Genomic DNA, 20,652 nt, shown 5'->3' with positions numbered 1-20,652 from the left:
CTCTTCAGTCGAGTGTCACAGCTGGTCTGCTACTGTGGATTAGATGGCAACTGTATCGAACACCTTCCGAAAGTCAAATAACAGTACATCGACCTCGGCGCCGGTATCTGCCGACTTCTGGTTCTCGTGGACGAACAGGGTGAGCTCAGTTGTGCAAAATCGGTGTTTCCTCTGCAGGAATCGACACGGAGTCCGTAACCAATGGCGTTGTGAAACGCAGTTAGGTCCGTTCCTCCATGACACCCAAAAGGCAGCAGATACTGGTGCCGAGGTAGATACCGCGTTCCCTGACTTCGGGTAGGTGTTCGATACAGTTGCCCAGTAGGCAAAATGCGAACTTACCGAGTGTCGGACTAGATTTGTAAGTATATTCAAGACTTCCCTGCAGACAGAACTCAACACGTTACTAAGGAGCAAAACTGATCAACGTAAATGTAATTTCGGAAGTACTGATAGGACATACTATACACTGAGGTGTATGTATCCTTTCAGACACCCTTTTACCCGGCGTAATGCAACAAATGGTCGTGGCACGGGCTCAACAAGTTGTTGGAAGTCCGATGCAGAAAATTTGGTCCATGTTGTCTCCATAGGCATCCGGAATTCTGAAGGTCTTGCCAGTGCAGGATTTTGTGCACCAACTGACCTGTTGATTATGTACCATAAATGTTGGATGGAATTCATGTTGGGCGATCTAAGTGGTCAGATCATTCTCTCGAATTGCCCAGAATGCTCTCCAAACCAATTGTGAACAACTATGGCCCAGTGACATGTCATCCATCGTTCTTTGGGAACATTAAGTCCACGAATGTCAGGAAATGGTCTCCAAGTAGCCGAACACAATCAGGACCAAGTCCATTTCATGGCCAGCGGACCTGCCGCGGTGATAACGCTGTTCCCCTGAGATCACCGAAGTTAAGTGATCTAGGGCTTCCTCGTACTGATCTGCCGAGTGCTGTTGGCGAGCGGGGTTCCACTCAGGCTTGTGAAGCCAATTGAGGAGCTACTTGACTGAGAAGTAGCGGCACCATATCTGCATCCGGCGACACCTAAGGACTGAGGCTGGTCTGTACCATTGGGCCACGAAGCCCTGTCTGGTGTTTGTAGGCTGTTCTATGTAGAGACAGTGCATACCATATCTAGCTCACACCAGCTTGTTGTACACTACCTTGTTGACAAGCTGAATCATGGGGCCTGCATCACGCTCGAACCATACCATCAGCTCCTACCAACTCAAACTGATATGTATCTGATTTGCCAGTCGCCTTTGGTCCAGCCAGTATGGTCACGAGCCCAGATGAGGCGATGCGTGCTGTTAGCAAAAGCATTCGCGTCGGTCGTCTGTTGCCATGGCCCATTAACGCCACACTTCGCCGCACTGTACTAACAGATACATTTCTCGTACGTGCCACATTGATTTCTGCGGTTATTTCACGCAGTGTTGTTTGTCTGTTAGCACTGACAATAATAGGCGAACTCTGTTGCTCTCGGTCGTTAAGTGAAGGCTGTCGGGCATTATGTTGGTCGTGGTGAGACCTACTACCTGAAATTTGGTATTCTCGGTACACTTTATACACTGTAGATCTCGAAATATTGAAAGCACTAACGATTTCCGAAAGTGAATGTCCTATGCTTAGCTGGAACAACCATTCCGCGTCTGAAGTCTGTTAATTCACGTCGTGAGGCCATAAACTTTATCATGTGAATCACCTTAGTGCAAGTGGCAGCTCCACTTTTCTTTTTCTTTATTGATTTTCAATTCCCCCCGAAGGTGGCGGGTTGGCAGCAGCTTAGTACGCTGCTCTACAGCCTACAGACTTTTTTAAAAACGGAAGAAGAAAGAAACAAGAAAAACAGGCGATAAAACGGCGACTTAAGGTGAAAATGAGAGATAAAAAAATCACACCCAGCGACAGTATGATGGCCGTTCACAACACTTCCCAAGAGACACAACACGGAACACTCACTGTAAAAACACTCACTGTAAAACACTGCACGAAAATGGCGACACAAAGATGACACTCCCGAGCCAAGGGGGGAGGGGAAAAACAAGGAGGGAGGAGAGGAAAACACGAAAAGGGGGGAACGAAGGAGGGAGAGGACTGATAAGGGGGCAGAGGGGCAGGGCGGACGCGAGAGGGAACGAGAAGAGGCAGAGGAGGGAAATGCGAAAGGGGGCAGAGAGAGGGGAGGTGGGGAAAAAAGAGGATGGAAGGGGGGGAGAGGGAGCTCGGGAAAAGGACAGAGGAAAGGAGGGGGAGTGAGGATCAGGGTTGATAGGAGGGATAAATCGATGGAGAGAGGGCATCATCCGGGAGGGGAGTTGATGGAAGCCACCTTGGGAAAGGAAATGAAAGATGTAGAGATGGAGGGTAGGGGGGGACACAACAGTGAAGACGTGGCAGGGGGCGGGGATGGGAGAGGAGAGGAGCAACCAGGGGGTGAGGGGGATCAAGCTGGCGGGAGGTGTACAGGATGTGGATATGTTCGAGTAATAGGAGTGGATAGGGGAAAGGAATGAGGTCATAGAGGATCCGCGTGGGGGACGGGAGGTGTATATGGAAGGCGAGGCGGAGTGCATGACGCTCAAGGATCTGGAGGGACTTATAGAATTTGAGGGGGGCAGAGACAGCTCCACGAATGCACTACCCTTTTATTCGCTGCGTACGCGATACTACCGCCATCTGTATATGTGCATATCGCTGTCCCGTCACTTCTGTCGCCTCAGTGTAAGGCCATTATCGTCTACGGCTTAAATAACTGATGTAATGGATAAAGGCAGAACGCTGCGTGAAAGTATACGCAGAATATTCTACAGAAAGACCGCAGCGCCAGATAACTGGCGAGTAGCCGAAAGACCTGCAAGGGAATGACTGTACACTTTAAACATCGAAAATATCTTATATAAACAAATGAACCACTAGAAAACTTAAAAGTCAACGAAATGAAGCAGACTCTCACACATTGACGACATCAATAGGAATGGCGTAATACACACAAAAAACGCACTTGAAGATGGGAATCATTTCCCGAAACGCGTCGTGCGAAAAGTAAATAAAGAAAATCGTGGCTGATAGCAGAAGATTTATTTATGAACCAACCTATTGTTTTCACAGTCCCTGGCTTTCAAAAACCATTTATAATGGATCAAATGAGATTCGTGTTATCAATTCGAGCCTATCTCAAAACGACAAAGTGCAGAATGTGTCTCCGAAGTCTCGCCAAGACCGAAGCATGTCCGAATGACAAAATCGAAAGTGAAGACAACTCCAATCGGTTTGTTTGATGCTCGAGACATTACCCACAGGGACTGTATTCCCGACTGCACCGCTGTAAATTTCCTGTATTTCTTAGCTGTCACGGGTCGATTCTGCAAGAAGATTCAGCGGCGTCGTCAGCAGCAGTTGAAGGGGAGGGAGTTCTCCTTGCTTCACGACAGCACGCCGACTCGGACGTGTGCAGCTATAGTGCGGTATCTGATGAAAAATCTGGACACACTGTGCGAACAAGACTCGCGCACTGAGTCTTCCATGCGAACTTCATTGTGTATATAGACAGTTTATCCATTTCGTGAATAGAGGTTTGAGAAGATTTTTGCCTGTTATCGACGGTGATACTACCAAGGTATCGGTCCCAGTTATACCGAGAATTGCGAGAATATTTTAATTTCAAGTTCGAAGTCGGAATTTTCTGATTTTTTCTTTCTTTACTTATATTGCGAAACTTTGCTTTTTACCAATTTTCATGCTTCTACGTCAAGGGCAAGTACACGTTAGCTTTTGATGAACGAATTTGCGAGTTTCAAAATATGTGACATACACGACCGTGACTTTTTACCGCGTCCCCTTAGACGCTTCACGTTTTTACATTGCCAATGATCCATAGACCTTAAAATGTGCCATATATTGCAACTCGATACATCTCTCCGTTCCCGAGAAAAAGGACTCTTAACAGTGGGACACACAGACAGACAGAAAAGCTATGCTGTAAAGGTTCCGTTTCCACCGATTCAGGCGGGGAACACTTAAAACAAGTCTCATTTCTCAACGGACCTTCATGTTCATCCGATTTCCTGCCGAGTGAATTTTTCTTGTTTCCAGAAATAAAAATTCGAGTGGAACGTCAATATGTTGACGACATAACCAACATTCGAACTAAGGCAACCTGCGAATTGAATAATATCCGAAAGAAGGGATTTCCTGACGGTTCCAAGGTGGCCGTACGAACGTGCTCGCTGACAGAGCGAGCGGGTTAGTGCAGTGGACTCGCATTTGGGAGGAGACGCTTCAAACCCACGTCCGGCCGTCCTGATTTAGGTTTTCCGCAACATCCCTAAATTGCTTAAGGCAAATGCCGGGATGGTTCCTCCGCAAGGGCACGGCCGTTTTCCTTCCGCATCCTTCCCTAATCCGAGCTTGTGCTCCGTCTCTGATCACCTCATTGTCGACGGGACGTTAAACATTAATCTCATCCTCCCCTTTTGAACTGACAGAGACTACATAGAATACTTGGAGCAGTAAAACCCCCGTCCGAGCTTTTCTCAATTTTTTTTTCTTACTCCAGCGTCTAAAACTTTTAGGCTGACAGAGTAATACTTCGTCCCACATACAGGGTAGGACAAAGATATGAAAACACCAAAAAACACAGCCCATTACCTTGCCTAATACGCCGTAGTTGGCATTCAAGACAGCTTCGAGTCGTCTCGTAATGGATAAATACAAGTTCTGCATGGTTTTCAAGGGAATCTTATACTGTTCTCCCTGCAAAATAGAGGTACGTTCCGGTAACGACAAAGGAGGTGGGTAGCGATCGCACAACCTTCTCTCCAAAATGGACTACAGAGGCTCAGTAATATCGGGATCAGGTGATCGTGTGGTGGACAGGAGGATGTGTGACAGTTCATTCTCGAACTCACGAGACCACACCTACACAACGCAAGCTGTGTGAACTGGGGCCCTGTAGCCTTGCAACACAGTGTCATCATTTGGGAAACGACATTGTGCCATGAGATGGACCTCTTCAGCCAAAATGATCGCAGAATCCTTGCCAATAACGAGACCTTGCTGTGTATTCATGGGGCCCCTGGAATACCATGATACGGCTGCCCCAATTATCACCGCAGCCGCTTCCTCCCCCCCCCCCCCCCTCCCCCGTCTTTGACTCGTGGCATGCAAAGTTGGCCAGAAGTTGGAGACAGTGTGCAACAACACTCATCTGACCAGAATACTTTCTTCCAGTGCTTCACAGTCCAGGTTTTGTGCCTTCTGCATTTCTCATGTTTTTTTTTTATTTTTTGTTTTTTGGCCCGTCTGTCTCGCGAAATAGCCCCCACGTGAAGGTGAGAGGAGTTAGAGGCAGTACAGAGACTAACCGTCCATTGTTTTCCCCACGCACCATTCGTCAATAGAACAAGGACAGCGCAGGACAGAATAATAGTTGCACTAGAAGTACCCTCCACCACACACCGTAAGGTACCTTGAGAAGCATACACATAGATGTAAGAGGTTGTGTCTTAAGGCGAGGTTCTTATTCAAATGAGCAGAAAATAGGCAAAGCTGGGAATTTTTTTAAACAATGAAAAGACAGACAAAGGATCTGTTTTGGAGCTATGATTGATTATACTTTTAACTTTGCTTTTGCTTTTCAGTACAAAAAAAGACAAAATGGAGCCTGTAATTATGGTCTGATCAAGGGCCTGCGAGTATGAAGCATGCAGACTGCGTGTAGTTTAGCTCCTCAGGAGTTGTCTGAAATCAAAAATGGATAACGTCAGTCGATACCACATTAAATTTATGGGAGCTTATACCTAACCACAATGAAATAACCCCAAATTTAACGATGTGGTGCTAACTCGAACTTCGAGTTCGATTTTTGGAAGTCTGTTTCACTCTTTATACTCTTACAAAAAATGGTTAACATTACCCAGTTTCATATATTTTAGGTATAATCTCTCAAGAAAAGTGTTTACTTTTTGGGGATCAAAGTTAGAAGTTAATAGGTGGAACCGTTTTTATTTTATGCTGAATGCAGTTTTGAGAAATCGTCTCTCGAGAGTAACCTGTGTAAAGTTTAAAGGGAAACTTTTATATGTATTGACAGCTCAATTTTCATAAAGCTACTTGTTATTATATATTTCTGATGTCGCTGAACACAAATCAGGGATTAGATTTTCAAATTTCAAAACGGCTAATCCAATATGGCGGACCAAAAATTATGTTTTGACCCATTTTGACCAAAATTTCACCAACAAACTGTTTTCCTTACTTACGTTTAATCTGAAATTCCATGGTCGTATATCTACCCTTCCTCTAAGTCGAATTGTTCCTGGAGAGAAGTTCCCTCGTTCTTCTTGGCCAGAAAAGTCGAGATGGCTGAGCCGGATATGCTGAACTGGGCAGTCTGCACACGTTGTTCGTCAGATTTTTTGGCGAATCTGCATGCTCGCACATTTTGTGACCGTGCGTCACGGCGTGACAAGTTTTCTACCTGAGTCGGCACTCTCTGGCTGAGAGCTCCCTCGGCGGCCGTGACACTGCTTTGAACAATGGACTATAGAAACTTCTGTAATGCAGAAATTGAAAAACCTTTTCATCCCAACAGTCTAGACACATATACCTTTCAAAAAATGCAGTAAGAAAGAAATCGATTTTTCGAAATTTTTAAGGGAGAACCTCGCCTTAATCATCTTTAGTGTTCTGCCAAGGGGCAGGTTTTCACATGGTAGTTCTTCAGGCTGTCCAGTCTTCTGCCATCCTCTTCAGGTCCGCATAATTTCCTCTTCTCTTTATGTCGTCTATCATCTCGTACCTACTTCTTCCCCTCAGTCTTCTCCCACAAAGCAGTCCTTGCAAAGCATCTGCTAGCAAGCACTCCCTTCTCAAAGAATTTCCCAACGAGTTCTCTTTCCTTTCTCTTATAACCTTTAGCAGACATCTTCTCTCACCAACCCTTTCCAATACTCTTTCATTACTCACTCTTCCCATCCAGCTTATCCTCTCCATTCTTCTCCACATCCACATCTGAAATGCTTCTAACGTTTTTTCATCCTCTCGTCTCACCATCCATGTTCCTGCACCATATAGTGCCACACTCCAGAGAAACCATTTTCCAAGCCTTTTCCTTAGTCCTTTATCTAATTTGCCACATAACAGTCTCCTCTTTCTGTTGAATGCCTCCTTTGCTATGGCAATTCGAGTTTTCACCTCCTGGTGACATCTCAAGTCTTCAGTTACTGTGCTTCCAAGATATCCAAATGCAGTTACTTGGTTAATGGTAGATAGTCCTATTTTAATATTGGACAGTCTGCATCTTGTACTGATGACCATACTCTTTGTTTTTGCTGTGTTTATTTGCATCCCATATTCCACAGAAGCTTCATTCAGATCTTTCAGCATGTTATTTACGTCCGCTCACTTCCTGCCACTAATACCATGTCATCAGCAAATCTTACACATTCTGTTCTCTTTCCACCAATACATATTCCTCTTTTCCCATTTAAGCCCTTCGCAATAATCTCTTCATGGTATGTGTAAAACAACAGTGGGGAAAGCCAACAACCTTGTCTGACACCTCGTCAAATGCTGCTTCCTTCTGACATTTCATTTCCAATCCTTATCCTTACTTTCTGGTGTAAATAAAGACTCTGTAACCGTCGTCTCTCTTTCCAATCTACTCCTTTCCTCTTCAAAATATCCATCAGCTTGTTCCACTGAACTCTGTCAAAAACCTTTTCTAAATCTATAAAAACAGCAAAGATTTCTCTACCTTTTTCCATATATGTTTCCCCTATAGTTATTTACAGGCCAATAGCATCTCTTGTTCCTTTTCCTCTTCTATATCCGAACTGCTCCTCTGCAATCCCTCTATCCAGCTGGCCATATAGCCTTCTTTTCAACACTTTCAGCAGCACTTTAGCTGCATGAGAAATTAGACTGATGATCCTACGCGCCTCACATTTTTTAGTGTTTCTCTTTTTCTCTATTCGTACCATAACTGTTGCAAGGAAGTCCTCAGGCCATTCCCCTTTGTCATATATCTCATTACAGAGGTAGACTATTTCTTTTCTTGCCTTGTTTCCCAGACTCTTCCACAGTTCTGCTGGAAAATCATCAATTCCACATGCTTTCCTATTCTTCATCTCCTTCAGCGCCTTTTCTACTTCTACTTCCAAGATGGTGAATCCCTTTCCATCTTCTGGCACATATTGCTCCTCTTCGACATTAATTTCGCTTTGTATTTCCTCCTCCTTAAACAAACATTCAATATATTCTTGCCATCTGTTCAAAACCTCCTGTGGTTCTTCTGCTGAAGTACCATCCGCTCTTTATACTGATATGTCTTAAAAAACGACGCAGTTCGCCAGCATCGATGCACCCGAATTGTTAGCCGGTTGCACCGCCGCAGAGCGTGCGGCAACTTCAGTGTGACTCTTTGTTTTCGGTTCCAGGGCTTACGAAGAGCATGTGCGACCTGAAGGGCTACCGGCACGTTTCGGCCATGGCGGACTACGCCCTCAGGATCCGAGAGCAGCTCGCGTACGTCAACGAACACTCCTTCAACAACTTCCGCATCCGTATCGGTAAGTCTGTCGGTCCAAATTTTGCTGTAATAGCCAAAAAAATGTTAATGCTGCTGCTGGCGCCTTACTGGCGACGTGTCTGTCCCGTAAATACTGCCCGGCTGAAGAGGTAGTCAGTCAGCCAAATAAAACAGGTGTCAGTGATCACTTTCGTGAGTCGTGGCTGCTTGTGGCTGCTATATAACACGAATTAGCTACGGAAGAATGGAGAGACTGGTACAAGCCAATCTCGGGGAAGATGAGTTTGGATGCTGGAGGAATACAGGAACACTCAACGTAATACTGGCACTACGACTTTTCATAGAATATACTGTAAGTTGAAGAAAGGTAACCTTCAATTAATATGATTTGAAGATCCAGAACAAGTCTTTGACAATGGTTTCTGCTCTAGCCTTTTTAAATTTCAGAGGATAAAAGGGATGAAACACAGGGAGCAAAAGGCTGTCTACAATATGTACAGAAGTGAGACAGTAGTTCTAATATGTACATTCTAAGAAATAAAAAAGATAAACAAACACGACGTACCACGAACGAATTATTCGAACGGGACGGAAGTCAATAGATGCGACGTACATGTACAGACATTCAAATGAATACAATTTAAGGAAAAATTGATAGTTTATTCAAGAGAAGGAGAGTGAGAAATTCGTCAAGTCAATAACGCTTTGGTCCACCTCTAGCCCTTACGCAAGCAGTTATTCGGCTTCACATTGGTTGATAGAGTTGTTGGATGTCCCCTTACGGATATCATGCCACATTTTATCCAGCTACACGCTAGATCATCACTGTCCCGACCTGGTTGGGAAGACATCTGACGATCTTGCTGGCCAAAGTAGAGTTTACTGGGCCCGAAGACAAGCAGTACAAACTCTCACGATGTGCAGAAAAGTATTCTGTTGCTAAAATGCGCCGGCCGGGGTGACCGAGTAGTTCTAGGCGCTACTGTCTGGAACCGCGCGACCGCTACGGTCGCAGGTCCGAATCCTGCCTCGGGCATGGATGTGTGTGATGCCCTTAGTTTAGTTAGGTTTAAGTAGTTCTAAGTTCTAGGGGACTGATGACCTCAGAAGTTAAGTCCCATAGTGCTCAGAGTCATTTTGAACCATTTGCTAAAATGCGAGCCCAGGACGACTTGCCAGGAAGGGCAACAGAACGGGGTACCACTGTACTGAAGGGTGCCACTGATAACATCCAAATGGGTCCTGCTACGAAATGAAATGAAACTCCACACCATCACTTCCGGTTGTCGTACTGTATGACAGGTGACAGTCTGCTTGGTATCCCAGCGCTGTCTGGGTCATCTCCAGTCAAGTCTTCACTGATCATCAGTGCTCAGTTCGAAGCGGGACTCGTAATTCCCCTCCAGACAACGAGATTCCAGGCCCTGATGATTAGCAAAGACGTGTCTGAAGGGGCCACAGACAGCGGTGGTATACCAACCTATCAGCCACCATACAGCCTGACCCAGAAGTGATGGTCTGGGATGCCATTTCATTTCATAGCAAGATCCTTTAACTGTCATCCGAGGCACCTTAAACCTCAGCGGTACGTCGACGATATTCTACGCCACGTTTTATTGCCTTCATGTCACGCCATCCTGAGCTTGCATTTCAGCAAGATAATGACTGCCCGAACACGACAAGTGGTTCCGCTGCTTGTTTTTGTTCTTGGCCAACAAGGTAGCTGGATCTCTCCCCAATTGAGAACGTTTAGATCACTAAGTGTAGGACCCTCCAACGAGCTGGGGATATTGACGATGTAATGCACCAGTCGGACAGAATGTGGAAGGATATTCCTCAGGAGGACATTCAACAAATGTGTCAATCAGTGTGAGTCAATGCCAAGCCCAGTAACTGCTTGCATGAGGACCAGAAGTTGACCAATGCCTTATTGACGTTCTGAATTTGTGAAGCTCTTTCTCTTGAATAAATCATCCAATTTTTCTGAAATTGTAAACATTTGTTTGTCTGTACCTCTGCATAACATCTACCGATTTCAGTCCCATTCGGATAAATCCTTCGTGAATAATTCAGTGTATCAAGGAAACAAACGGCTTGTTCGACATTAACGGAAGTCAAGAAATGCTGAATCTATTTATCAGCCCTGATCCGTGGTTTTCAGGATGTCATGTGTGAAAGTGCAGATTGGGTTTCGCATGATAGATATAATACGTACATGAGTAATACACTGCAACCTTTTTTGAGAGAACTAACAATTAACGAAATTATCTGCGGTAATTTCATGCAGTACAATCCGAAGACACATCCCGAACTGACAATAACGAAATTATGCGCAGTTATTTCAAGCAGAACAACGAGAGAACACACCCCACAACTTTGTGTTCTCCTGGTAATTCTGTAACAGACACACTGGTGATATGTGCTATTGCACTGTTCTTTGTGAAATAACTGGCGAAAACCTATATACATCACCTGCCACGCTATCAGGGGAACAGGGGAATGGACTGATGCATGAAGCAGCTATGCCACCCATGGGACGGTATTCATACCCATTCAATGCCGAAAATAGACCGCCTACAGGGGGTTGGTACATGTACAATGCTGAGCGGAACCTGCCTCCAAGGAGGGGGTGGATTATTGTTATCCATTCAACGCTGAGTGAAGTTCACTTGAGGGGGGAGGGGGGGGGGGATGCCGATTCCTGTTCGATGCCAAACACAGCGCAGCTATGAGAGGTATTTGATTTTTACACATTCCACTTCACTTCATGTACAGCCCATGGAGCCCACATAAGAGGGGTACTAGTATTCATTCAGCACTGATGGAATATGCCTGTGAGGGTATTGATACCCATTCAAAATCTGAGACTCTATTTATTATCCCATTGGGAAGATGGAGTGGGTATGAAGAATCTGTCCTATTAGCCGAATTTGATATCATGTTTATGTCTGGAAAACTTTCTTAGTTTAAAGAAGAGGCTGAACCTGCCAAAGCGCTTGGATTACAGGCCTTCTGGTACGGGATCTACTTCCAAAGAGAATGTTAAATGGGCCTCTGAAAAACAGTCTCAGGTTGCTACACCTGCAAACTTTGACCTCGCTCTTGTACTCATGTTTACTTTAAATCCAGACAGAGTTAACGACATAATATTGCAACTGTTAAACGGGATCAAAAATGTTTTAATGTGTGTGGGCTACTTTTTGAAACCTCCGATCAGCCGCGGAATTAAAATCACACTTTGGATGTTTTGCGCAGTATCACTGGTATGTCTGTCCATTGCATCATGTCACTTTTCAGTTCTGTGCACACAGTGAGCACATAAAGATGCCTAGATCAGTGGTGTGTCTGGGTGAGTGTGAAAAGCCTGCTGAGGGATTTCCTCTGATTTCATGCAGCTTTCTGTGATGAGATGAGGGTATTGGAAAGTTTGTGCCATGCTGCAACAAATGTCTTAGTTAGAGTGGGGACTACGTAGAGAAACAGCTGGCAGGTGTAGTTAAATGTTGCAAATAAAACATTTTTCTAATTCGCTGTGGTTCGCGACGGAACGGAAAAACAACATTCGTATTCTGTTTTACTAATGTTCCACTCTTTTCTAGTCTATTCCTACCTATTTTCCTGCACACAGGTTGCGTCATAAGTAACAGGAAAACTAGTGTGGGTAAAAGTGCACTGTCCACTCACATTAATGTGCGCACATTTCGAAAGCTTCAGTAGACACCTTTTGCAGTGTGGACTGCTGTGAGACGTGCAGGAAGTGAGGTTCCGGAAGGTAGCGTGAAGGATGTAACGTGCCGATTTCAGTGCCGTAGCCAGCTGCTCCAAGTTCCTCGCTTGAGGCTCCACGGTGCGAACAGCCCAGTCAACTTCGCCCCACAGAGTCTCGATTGGGATTGGTTTTGCAGCTCGTGGTCTAGTGGCTAGCGTTGCGGCCTCTGGATTATGGGGTCCCAGGTTCAATTACTTGCCAGGTTGGGGATTTTCTCTGCCCAGGGTCTACGTGTTTGTGTTGCCATCATTTCATCGTCATCATCATCATGATCACCACCATTATCATTCGTGACAGTGACTAGATTGGACTTTGTATGGGCGCTGATGACCGCGCAGTTGAGCGCCCCCAAAAGCAAACATCGTCATGAAACTCAGTTGTCAGAGCACTTGCCCACGAAAGGCAAAGGTCCCGAGTTCGATTCGCGGTTCGGCACACAGTTTTAATCTGCCAGGAAGTTTCATATCAGCTCACACTCCGCTGCAGAGTGAAAATCTCATTCTGGAAACATCCCCCAAGCTGTGGCTAAACCATGTCTCCGCAATATCCTTTCTTCCAGGAGTGCTAGTTCTGCAGGGTTCGCAGGAGCGCTTCTGTAAAGTTTGGAAGGTATGAGGCGAGGTACTGGCAGAAGTAGAGCTGTGAGGACGGGGCGTGAGTCGTGCTTGGGTAGCTCAGTTGGTAGAGCACTGGCCCGCGAAATGCAAAGGTCCCGAGTTCGAGTCTCGGTCCGGCATACAGTTTTAATCTGCCAGGAAGTTTCATATCAGCGCACACTCCGCTGCGGAGTGAAAATATCATTCTGGAAACATCATCTTCATTGGCGATTGGGTTTGAGTCAGGGCAGTTCAGTGGTCAGGGGAGCACGGTAAGCGCATCCTGGTGCTCTTCGAAACACGCAGATACACTATGAGCTGTGGGACACATTGTGTTGTCCTGCTGGTAGATACCATCCTGCCGAGGAAAAACAACTGCATGTATGGGTGGGTACAGTGCTCTAGGATAGATGCATACTTGTGTTGATCTATTGTGCCTTCCATAACGATGAGATCACCCAGGGGATTCCACGAAAACAGCTCCAAGACCGTAACGTTCCCTCCTACGTCCTGGACACTTCTGACGATTGTTGTATGTACTTCCACACCAACAGCCCTCCGTCTGATGGAGCGTAAAACACGATTCATCTGAAGAGGCCACCTGTCGCTTGCCCAGTTGCAGTACTGGTGTGAAAGTTTAGGCCTTCATCGCTGATGAAGAGCAGTCAGCACGGGTGTACGAACCAGGTGCCTAACGCGGAGGCCCGTACACAGCAACGTTCACTGAACAGTTGTTGAGGAGACGCTGTAGGCAGCCCTTCGGTTCATCTGGGCCATCAGATGCTCAACATTCTGCACGTCTGTTCGCCGACACACACCTCCACTGTGGTAGTTCAGCCCTGTCAACTATGGCCCGTGGTGTATCACAGTTGCCTTGGCACCCTTTTGGATAGAGCCGCTTTGTCATGCACAGTATATGTCAACGTCGGTGACACACCGTTGCGGAAATACTTCCACCCTTGGCCAGAAAGGCGAGATGATGCCCTTTTGAATGCCAGCTAAATCGCTCCGTTTCCACATTACGACGAGACTGCACTGCTTTCGACATTGCTCAACACGTTTTATATACCCTCCACAGCTGCTGCTGTCACCTGCAGCCTGTGAGTGGCTATTGCAAGTTGGCGCTGAACACAGGCGGCGGCCGAATTAATGTGACTGGACCGCGTGTATGACAGTAGCGGCGAAAACATTCCAGAGGAAACTCGTCCACAAACAGTGGTTACAAGTCGCCACTGACTACGGCATGAGCTATCATTATAGTTAGTACAGACGAATTTGGAAGGCTTTCCCTATATGGATTGAAATTTGACCCACATCCCACGGTTAGGGGACGTACTTCACGCGTGATGAGCCAGCACTGATGTGGTCCGAGGTGAACAAGTCGAAGAGATCCTGTGCCTCAGTCGGCAAGGCCACCTTGCCGCAGTCCTCTGGGATCCTTTGTCTCAGCTCACCTCAAAAGTGAAGTGTACACTAATGGCAGTGACGCGATTGACGAATTGCAGCTGCAAAGTATTCAGGGTGGTCCATTGATGGTGACCGGGCCAAATATCTCACGAAATAAGCATCAAACGAAAAAACTACAAAGAACGATACTTATAAAGGCACATTTGCATGCCGTGCGTGAGTTTCCTCGGAAACGCGAAATCTTAATTAAATAATTAATCTGTGACAAATAAATAAAGCCTATGGCACAGAACTGCAGCGCTGTGTCGCTGATAAAACAAAAACACAATTAGGATACTCTTATGTTTCTTTAAGAGGAGAGGTCTTGGACAAGTGGTGCGGGAAGCACGTATATTTCATTGACTCGCACACCGCCATATTTCATGTTATATAAGAACACTGCGAGTTGCAATCTTACTAGGCACTCGATTCGGTAAAGAATTTATATTTATGAAAGTAAGTAGAATTATTTAACTGTAGGTTTATTCGTTGAATATATCTGATTTAACTAACTGTGTAAACTTTCTATGTTTAGTAGACAGTCACCTCTGTACGACGTATTGACATGGCTGGCAAATTATTCTAATATTGAGATTTAGATTTGAGTCCGCACCTACCGCAGCAGTCTTTGGAAACGATTTAAATACGAAGTCCGATTATTTGAGTCTTATTTCACGGTCAACTACGAATAACATTACATTTACGAAAAAGCCATTGTCAAGCGTCTGATACCGAATAATTAAACGTCCACGTTCCAGACAAGCAAATATTAATTACATCAAATCACTATCATACATAATTAATAATTAATATTTTATTTTATTTATTTATTTTATATACTGGTCTAGCTTGAAGGGGGAAACCAGATGGCGCTATGGTTGGTCCGCTAGATGGCGCTGTCATAGGTCAAACGAATATCAACTGCGCTTTTTAAAATAGGAACCCCCATTTTTAATCACATATTCGTGTAGTACGTAAAGAAATATGAATGTTTTAGTTGGACCACTTTTTACACTTTGTGATAGATGGCGCTGTAATAGTCACAGACATATGGCTCACAATTTTGGACGAACAGTTGGTAAAAGGTAGGTTTTGTAAATTAAAATGCAGAACGTAGGTATGTTTGAACATTTTATTTCAGTTGTTCCAATGTCATAAATGTACCTTTGTGAACTCATCATTTCTGAGAACGCATGCTGTTACAGCGTGAATACTTCTAAATACCACATTAATGCAATAAATGCTAAAAATGATGTCCGTCAACCTCAATGCATTTGGGAATACGTGTAAAGACATTCCTCTCAACAGCGAGTAGTTCGCCTTCCGTTATGTTCGCACATGCATTGACAATGCGCTGACGCAGGTTGTCAGGCGTTGTCGGTGGATCACGATAGCAAATATCCTTCAACTTTCCCCACAGAAAGAAATCCGTGGACGTCAGATCTGGTGAACGTGTGGGCCACTTTATGGTACTTCGACGACCAATCCACCAGTCATGAAATATGTTATTCTATACCGCTTCAGCCGCAAGCGAGCTATGTGCTGGACATCCATCATGTTGGAAGTACATCGCCATTCTGTCATTCAGTGATACATCTTTTACTATCATCGGTAGAACATTACGTAGCAAATTAGCATACATTCAACCACTTAGATTGCCATCGATAAAATGGGGCCCAGTTATCCTTCCTCCCATAACGCCGCACCATACATTAACCCGCCAAGGTCGCTGATGTTCCACTTGTGGCAGCCATCTTGGATTTTACGTTGCCCAATAGTGCATATCATGCCGGTTTACGTTACCGCTGTTGGTGAATGACGCTTCGTCGCTAAATAGAACGCGTGCAAAAAATCTGTCGTCAGCCCGTAATGTTTCTTGTGCCCAGTGTCAGAACTGTACACGACGTTCAAAGTCGTCGCCATGCAATTCCTTGTGTACGGCTGCAATCGATGTTGATGTAGCATTCTCAAGACCGACGTTTTCGAGATTCCCGATTCTCGCACAATTTGTCTGCTACTGATGTGCGGATAGCCACGACAGCAGCTAAAACACGTACTTGGGAATCATCATTTGTTGCAGGTCGTGGTTGACGTTTCACATGTGGCTGAACACTTCGTGTTTCCTTAAATAACGTAACTATCCGGCGAACAGTCGGGGCACTTGGATGATGTCGTCCAGGATACCGAGCAGCATACATAGCACACGCCCGTTGGGAATTGTAATCACAATAGCCATACATCGACACGATATCGACCTTTTCCGCAATTGGTAAACGGTCCATTTTAACACGGGTTATGTATCACGAAGCAAATACCGGCAGAATGTTACGTGATACCACGTACTTATACGTTTGTGACTATTACAGCGCCATCTGTTACAAAGCGAAAGAAGTGGTCCAACTAAAACATTCATATTTCTTTACGTACTACACGAATATGTAATAAATATGGGGGTTCCTATTTAAAAAAAAAACGCAGTTGATATCCGTTTGACCTATGGCAGGGTCATCTAGCGGGCCAACCATAGCGCCATCTGGTTTCCCCCTTCAAGCTAGACGAGTTTCGTTCTTTGGAGTTTTTCCGTTTGATGCTTATTTCGCGAGATATTTGGCCCGGTCACTATCAAGGGACCACCCTGTATACTCTTCTCAAGATTTACGAGATGATCTGCATTCAATTACGACAACTAGGCGTGTGAAGCCTCTTTAAGTGGTGCGAGTGTACAGCAAATTTTCATCGCGGGTAAGATGGTTAGTAAAGTTAATAAACCCATCGAGAATGTTAGGTGAATACTATTGCTAGAAAGAGCATATGAGCAGTTATTAGAATCACACTTAGTTGGGGACCGTACGAACTTCTCCTTACAGTTTCGATTCATATTGACAGGGTGTGCAGGACACGCCTAGGACTAACAGACGTAAACAGCAAGACGAAAGCCTCAACCGCTTTTGAGAAAATCGTGTTTAATTACAGGATGAAATCCTTGTAACACACTTTCACATCACACGTAGCTGTTTTCAAGTTGTTCTTTATTACAATACTATGTTAGCTAAGAAAGGAGAGCACGTTATGTTTTCTGCTTGGTCACCTATGAAGCATGTTACTAGACCTTTGCATATATTGTTTCATTCTGTTTAAAAATAAAATGACATTCGAAGCTATATTGTTGCTGTGTTCGTCTCTTTCTACGTCTTAACTGCAGCTGCTTACATCAGTGCAGCTTATTTGGACTAGGTGGCTGGGCAATGCCGTCAAAGTTAAATGTTTCCGTATAGCGGCCCCTCCGTATCATCGCTGAGTCTGTGTGCGAGTAACGCACAGCATAAAACATATCCTTATTATCGTACTTGAATGTATTTCAGGGAGCTTGGTTTCGGCTCCACGTGAAACGAAAATCAAAGAGGTTCTAACAAATGCGGGAGAATACACTATGTAATGTTTACATCAGATTTATTCTTGCGATGAACGCATTGTAAACAGGACAATACTTCATAGTGAAGCCAGTGGTGGCTCACATGCATACACTCGCAGTTATCTTGGAAATGGCATATTTGCCAATCCATGTTTAACAGAACCTATTTGTTCTATTATTGGATACTTAACCACGCGTTATTTTTTGCTATTGCTTTCCTTACATCCCCTATATTCATTTTCCTACGTTAGTTCCTGCTTGTGTTCGTATTTCAGTTTACATTCTCGTGTCAGTTTCTATTTTCTTTAGAATTTCTATTTCTATTCTCATATCTCGTTCTATCTTTTGTTTTCATTTCTGTTCCAGGCTTTATTCCTATTAGGGTTTATTGGTGTTGCTTTTCCTCTTCCTAATAGTGTTTTCAGTCGTATTTTCTTTCCTGTTTCTATCCGTTCTTGGTTTTGTTTCTATTCTTGTAATTGTAGATTACTCTTTTTATGTCGTATATTGTTTTCATCTTTTTTTCTATTTTCATTTCAATTCCAGTTCTGTTTTTAATTACTCTTCCTGTTTCTTCTGCTGTTCTGGTTTCTATGCCTCTTTCTGCTAATGCTCGTCTCATATTCTCATACGATTACCACCCAACTGCACACTTCATTTCAAAAACTGCAAACGCTACTTCTGCTTCAACAATCTCCACTTAGTAATTCTCTGTTACAAATTTCCCAAAAAGGGATAATTATTGGAAATAACAGCAAAATTTAAATGTAAGCGCAAATCACGTCTCCTGGATAATTTCTTCTATTCCGTGGACGAATTTATGTTTACAACATTATCAGTTACCATGAATATAACGATTTATTGACAAACAAACAACATGGATTCAGAAAATATCGTTATCGTGAAATACAGCTCGCCCTTTATTCACACAAAGTAATGAGTGTTATCGACAGGGAATTTCAAATGGGTTCCACATTTTTAGATTTCCAGAAGGCTTATGACACAATGCTTCACAAATGGCTTCTAATTAAATTGCGTTCCTGTGCAGTAACGTCTCAGTTGTGTGACTGGATTCGTTCAGTTCGTAATAACTGACGGAAATTCATCGCGTAAAACAGACGTCATATCTGGCGTTCCCCAAGGAAGTGTTACAGGCCCTCTGTTGTTCCTGATCTACATAATCAAATTAGGACACAATCTGACCTTCATCTTAGATTATTTGCAGATGATTATGTCATTTACCGTCCTGTAAGGTCATCAGATGATCAAAACGAATTGCAAAAGCATTTAGACAAGATATCTGTACGATGCGAAAAGTGGCAGTCGACTGTGAATAAGGAAAAGTGAGAACTCAACCACATGAGTGCTAAAACGAATCCGCTAAATTTCGGTTGCGTAATAAATCACACAAATCTAAAGGATGTGAATATGTGAATACAACTAAATACTTAGGGATTATTGCTACGAATAACGTAAATTGAAACAGTCAGATGCAATATATTGTGGGAAAGGCATACCAAAGACTGCGTTTTCCTTGCAGAGCACTTAGACAGGCGTACCGAAGAGATTGCTTACACTACACTTGTCCGTCCTCTTCTGGGTATTTCTGTGCGGTGCAGGATCCGCATCAGATAGGATTGACGGAGGACATCGAAGAAGTTCAAAGAAGGGCAGTTCGTTTTGTATCATCGTGAAACAGAGGAGAGAGTACCACGGATATGATACGCGAATTGGGGTGGTAATCATTTAAACAGATGCGTTTTTCGTGGCGGTAGGATCTTCTGATGAAATTTTAGTGAGCAACTTTCTCCTCTGAATGCGAAAATATTTTGTAGGCGTCCACTTACATAGGGAGAAATGGTCACTGTAATAAAATAAGAAGAATCAGAGTTCGCACGGAAAGATTTAAGTGTTCGTTTTTCTCGCGAACTTCTCGAGAGCGGAACAGTAGAGATGTAACTTGAAGGTGGTTCGATGAACCCTCTGCCAGACACTTGATTGTAAATTCCGGAGTGGTCATGGAGGCGTAGACGTTATATAGAAAAAACACCTTGTTCTTATGTGTAGTTGCATGAGTAGGACTAATAAAATAATGTGTTCATTAGTTCTGGCAGTAATCACGTATACATCTTCTCTAAACTGACTCGTTCCGCCACATTTGGATTAAAGAATCGTTGAAATCATCTATGAAGCCTGTAACTCACTGGATAACTACCTAGCCGCGCTCTAATGATGATGTTTGGTTTGTGGGGCGTTCAAGTGCGTGGTCATCAGCGCCCATACAAAGTCCCAGTTTCTACACAGTCCAATTTTTAGCCACTGTCACGAATGACGATAATGATGAAATGATGAGGACAACACAAACACCCAGTCCCCGGGCAGAGAAAATCCCCAACCAGGCCGGGAATCTAACCTGGGACCCTGTGATCCAGAGGCAGCAACGCTAGCCACAAGACCACGAACTGCAGGCAACCGCAATCTAGACTGCCAGCACGGCACTACATGGATACTGACTTACGAGCGGAGGCCATGACTTTGGGATCACGGATTTACTTCAAACTCCGTAGACCTTTAATAGGCAATTAAAACGGTATAATGTGCAAGCCGTATGATGCACTACTCTGGCAATTCCTAGAAAAGTTCAAGAGAAGTTTTACGTGTCTGTTATGTGGCTAATGTATCTGTGCACAAGTAGCGGACGTTCGAATTCATGGTGGTTATGTGGTTAGTGGTGTAGCGCCGTTGGACGAACGTGTATGAAGCGACGTTTCGACTCCCACTCCAACATAATTTTTGTCGTAGGAGTGCAAATTCTGTGATATTTGAAAAATTTGGAACTACAGTATTGGTGGTTGCTGCGTTAGCAACGTCTCACCGCTACGCAGGGTAAC

General features: G+C 44.3%; 1 protein-coding gene across 1 annotated transcript in view; it reads left to right on the top strand.

Annotated features, from left to right (window-relative positions):
* Positions 1 to 20,652, top strand: part of LOC124719778 (adenylate cyclase type 5-like) — a 597,816-nt gene that overhangs the window by 507,109 nt on the left and 70,055 nt on the right. The window contains exon 17 of the mRNA XM_047244976.1: positions 8,447 to 8,578. Within this exon, the coding sequence (XP_047100932.1) occupies positions 8,447 to 8,578 (132 nt within the window). The remainder of the gene's footprint in view (positions 1 to 8,446; positions 8,579 to 20,652) is intronic.

The sequence above is a fragment of the Schistocerca piceifrons genome, chromosome 11 (genome assembly GCF_021461385.2).
Source record: "Schistocerca piceifrons isolate TAMUIC-IGC-003096 chromosome 11, iqSchPice1.1, whole genome shotgun sequence".
NCBI classification, from domain to species: Eukaryota; Metazoa; Arthropoda; class Insecta; order Orthoptera; family Acrididae; genus Schistocerca; species Schistocerca piceifrons.
Note: the sequence above shows the minus strand (reverse complement) of the source record. Positions and strands in the feature narration are given on the sequence as shown.